This window comes from Hakea prostrata, unplaced genomic scaffold (assembly GCF_041222555.1).
Source record: "Hakea prostrata isolate BN-2017 unplaced genomic scaffold, UWA_Hpros_2 contig_24, whole genome shotgun sequence".
Classification (NCBI taxonomy): Eukaryota; Viridiplantae; Streptophyta; class Magnoliopsida; order Proteales; family Proteaceae; genus Hakea; species Hakea prostrata.
In genome coordinates, this window is record NW_028291143.1 from 7,177 (window position 1) to 12,011 (window position 4,835).

Here is a 4,835-nt window from a genome sequence, read left to right on the forward strand (position 1 = left end):
GATTTGTGCATCTTCTCTTTTCGATCTCTTCTGCTTCAAGGAATTCTGCTTTTTCCACTTTGTCTCGGTTGAATTCTTCTATCTTCTCCAGTTGAAATTTGATCTTCAAACTCGAAAGGAAGTGGATCGAAATCCGGATCTAAACTTTCTCCACAGCCTTCCTTGGTTAGATCTAAAATCTTCAGATTCTGTCTCGACTCTTGCTTCTGAGGATTTTGGTTAAAAACCGTATAAACTCGGGAAAGAGGAGTCCTATGTTCCGCGGCAATGTCGGTAATGGAATTCCAGTTGACTTTGGAATTCTGATTTGTTGAATGTATGATCTCATCAGGTTTTGTGTCTCCAAAATCCGGCATTGCATACTTTCCATTTGAGTCGGGATTTGATGTGGATTGAATCCAAGTTGCAATGTTGTTGCAGGAGCTTCTGACGGTTGTCTCTCCTGTCGATTATAAACTTCTAGGAGATGAGGCGAACAATCTCCAAGGACCTTTTGCTTTTGACGAGTCAGCATTGCTGGAGATGGCGGTGGTAATGCTGCTTCCTTCGTCTTCCTCTTTGGGTTTTTTCCTCTTAACTCTCTCGGCTGGTTTTTGCCATTTTGTTTATCTGGCATCTCCACATGTTGCTCGGGACGACTATGTCATAGCTTTTGTTCTGGATTTTCCCACAAATGGCGCCAATGTTGGTGCAGAATTTGTCGGAGCTATGAACAGTAAATCACGCCAAACTAACCAGATCTGGCTCTATCTGGACTTGAATCCACTCTTACCTGCAAGGTTGACGAAAAACAGTTAGAAACGGAGCCGATCAGCTGGGTTGGTGCTCCGTCTCCGACAGTTAAGTCAGTGGACATAAAAGGATTAGGGTTGCAGAACTCCAGAGAGCTCAGGAATGCTTGAGTGCTTAAAGGCGGGAAAATGCAGGTAGCTTTTGAGTGAATCAAACCGTGTTACCTTCTTTCTACGCTTCAGCCTTATTTATAGATTTCCTTTTCTGACTTAACTCGAGCCGTCAATTGAGCGTTGTAGAATTGATGGTTAGGATTAGATCCTTGTGTGGCTTTCGGGTTGACCCCGTATCTGGTCAAACCATTGGTTAAGACTGGTCAACCTGCGTGAACCAGGTCTTGGGTAATTTATTCACAACAGGAAGTGTATAATCTATGCAGTCTTAACCCTGCTTTAATATTGAGGGTGTACCCAGACTCGAAACCATGACCACTCAGCCACAAGGGACCATAAATAGGTAGATTTCCTAAATGAACCTAATAATTTGATTGTTTTTGGCAATGAGTAATATCTCTGGTTGCCCTTACACTAGATTCTTATCATTAATGTCTGGGTTTAGTTCTGAATTCAGTGCTGATCTTTGTTTTCTTCCAAAATAGGTGGAGATCCCAAATGATCTGAAGGCTACAAAATTTCCACATTTCATGGAAAAGACAAATCAGTATAATTCAACTTCTATATTGGGATGGATCTATGACACTGTGGATCTCACATCAACAGATACAGGTATCTTCATTTCAGGCATTTTGATAATAAATGTTATTTATTTTCATGTAATTCTTTGTAAGCATCTGTAGGTAAAAAGTGCAGTTCAATATTTATACCAAACATGACCATAACCTTAGGTGTGAGTCTGCATTGAAGGTTTCCCATCAGAGAATGCAAGTTATTCATTTCTTTTGGGGGTTATAACCCAAAATTTTTGGTAGCACGTTTGAAAGAAATCTTTCAGCCATACAGGAGAAATAATGCTGGTTGGAAGGATTATTGATTTCATTGTTTTGGAAACCAGTTTGTGTTCCGAACAGCCTGGCGTCATATTCAAAGTTTAGCCTGATTTGACCAGTTGTGGCAAACCAAGAATATCAAAATGAGGTTTGGGTTGGTGTAGTTTTGGAAGCGAACTGCATCCGAAAGTTTGCATCATTCTCTTTGATGAGAATGATGATGCTGTAAACAATAATTATACCCAGCTTAATCTGTCATGGAATTTTCTAGTAGCACATACCATGAGCCAAAAGGATTCTTCTTCCCGTTACACTGATGGACGATAAGACTGGGATATGGTGTTTTTGCTGACTCCAGTTTTTTTATGTGCCCTCCCTATGTGACTCATTCTCCCCAAGATTTGAACTCCCTACTGTAATAAGCCTGTAAAACAAACTCATCTCATCAGCTGATGCTTCCTCCTCTATTATGTTTGCAGAAGTAAGGAAGCTTCCTTGTTTTGATATTGAAGTTCCTCCAGCCTGCTTGGACAAGTGGAAAAATCTTTATCACCACTATAGAATTGATATGTATAATGCCTTGAAAGATAAACCCCAAAACTCATCTGAACCAGGTCAGAAAAAGCAAAGCTTCCATTCTGATCTCGCAAATGGGGTTATAGAAAAATATAAGAAGGTAATTATTTGTTTAACTTTGTTAGAATTATGTAAATTTTATAAAATTTATGTTTCAGTTGCATCTAATGGCTACTGTTGAGTTCAAAGTTTCCTGATTTATCTTTGATGTAGGACTTGTACCATGCTTCAGAATTGGGGTTGAGTGCAAGGAATGAGGAAGAGATCTTCAATGATGCTCTTGCTATTTATCGTGTATCATATGATTATGCAAAGCAGGTGAATGAGGCTTCTAAGTGTAGCTTCGCTTGGAAAGTTGCTGGTCAAGCTCTTTGTAAGCTTTACTTGAAAATGCAGAATGATGAACCAATTACGTGTTCAAAATCTGTTCTACGTGAGGTCTTGAACTAGCCCTAATCCTGTCACATGAAAAAAAGTGTACATATGAATACTCATCTGATGTTTCCCACCCCCCCCCCCCCCCTTCTTGTCCCTCAATCTTTCCATTTTCTGTAATATGAAAGGTTAGTTTTGATATCTTCCCCAATTACAAATCCTTTATAGAAGATTATTTCACACGAAAGTTATGTTTATGCACACTATGCATTGGGTATTGTTGTTGATACTTCAAAAACTTAATGAGGCTTAGCCGTTTATGCTATACCCAATTTCTTGCTAAACGTAGTAGTTTGACTGCATATTTAAAAAAATTAGTTTTTCCGGCCTGAAGAAAGAGTAGTGGCTTCCAAGCAAGCAACCTTCTTGTATTAGTTACTCAACATTAAATATTACTAATCAATGCTTGGAGTTTTTATTTAAATATTAATGTATGGTATTCTAGACTTGAAAAGTGATGTGTCCAAAATCTGCTTAGCCCTTAGATCTCCTCGTGATGACCTGCAAAACGAAAGCGTCAGATGTGGCCCGACCGCGGGGGTCGAGAGTCCACCTCCGAAGGCTAAGTCAGTTGATGAACTTAATCACAAACGGTTCTGCTAGAAGCACAGAGCTAAGGAATGAAGAACAGGGAAATGTGATCTAGATCGTAAGCCCATGATAGTTTATGTCCACCAGTGTGTATATGAATCTCCGTCCCTCACTTCGTATGGCAGTGAGGTTTATATAGAGTGTACCTTCGAATCTCCTCAGCAAGCCATCTTACGGATCCTGTTCGCTCGGGAGTGAGTCGATTCCTTCTGTCTCGATCGGGGTCGAGGATCAAACCAAGTATGAACCCAGTTCGATCATATTTTCTCCATATCAAGAGCCCCCTAGACCAAGCGTTCGGTCGATCTCGAGGGCTTGGTTTTTAACTGGGTTCTTCGTCAGGCAATAGTCTCTGCGTGTTCAATTAAATGTCATATCACATTTAATGCGGTGGTCATTTTTCCTCGAACATTGTGAGGGTAATGCCACGTGTCTCCTTGCAGTCGATCTGTTGTGGCTCACATAACCCAAGCGACAGTTTTCGAACGCTTGTTTTGGATTCGTGAGTTCAAACTTTCAAAACGTCTTCTAATCTCGATCGTCAATGTTGAATCAATCTTGATCGTTCAGATTCCCGAACACTCGTGCGGGTGCTTTAAAAGCGGTTCGTTGTCTTCGTAGGTTTTATTCTTCTTGTCTGGAATTTGAACCTTCGTCGTCTGCTTCGCGCCTTCCTGCTCTCAAGCTTTTGCCTCACTGAATCAGTAAGTTTACTGGTCTTTTTCTTTTTGTACCTTACTGAAACAAGTAATGGCAGATAATAGGGTTTCTTTGGTACCCAGTGTCAGTAATAGTAGTCGTAACGAAGCTTTTGCTTCCCCTCCTTCCTAACAGTCGGATAGTGATAATAAAACCCTAAGTGTCCTCTGGCGCGAATTTGCTGAAGTTTCTCAAAAAAGTTTGGAGAGAAAAACCAAAACTCCTCCTCCTCCTGAGTCTGGATCTTCCAAGACTCCTAGGGTAACTGCCGAGTCTTCTAGGCAGCCTCAAACTTCCAGGTCTGATGGCGGACCTGGCTCTGTCCCCTCCGTTTTCAAGGAGGAAACCCTCTTTTCAGCAATCCAAGATTTTGATTTTCCTTCCTCTTATCAGGTTAGGGCTCCCCATCCTAATCAGATGGTTGATTCAACCCTTTCGGGTGAGTTTTCACTGTACATAGATGCACTGGAAAGCGGGGTTCGCTTTCCCTTTTTTAATTATTTGTTCTCAGCCATTCTGAATCACTGGGACATTTGCCCTGGAATGCTCCTTCCCAATAGCTGGCGTCTCATCGTCGGCTTCTTGAGTTTGTGTTTTGAACTTGGCATTACGCCATCTCTTTCTCTTTTTGTGCATTTTAATGTTCTTTCTATCTCCCATCCTCCCGACTGGGTTTTTCTGTCCAAACGCAATAAAGCTGAACTTGATTGGAGGGGTAGCATCCTTGTCAAAGGAACTTGCCCTTCTAACCACAAAAAATGGCACGAACGATACTTTTTCTGTCGAGCGCCTCCAT

General features: G+C 41.1%; 1 protein-coding gene across 1 annotated transcript; it reads left to right on the forward strand.

Annotated features, from left to right (window-relative positions):
- Positions 1-1,175: 1,175 nt before the first annotated feature.
- Positions 1,176-3,632, forward strand: LOC148999205 (putative RNA-dependent RNA polymerase 3). Its single transcript, XM_089141376.1, has 3 exons — positions 1,176-1,517; positions 2,218-2,414; positions 2,528-3,632. The coding sequence occupies exons 1-3, from the start codon at positions 1,436-1,438 to the stop codon at positions 2,762-2,764; spliced, it is 516 nt and encodes a 171-aa protein (XP_088997502.1). The 5' UTR covers positions 1,176-1,435; the 3' UTR covers positions 2,765-3,632.
- Positions 3,633-4,835: the final 1,203 nt, after the last annotated feature.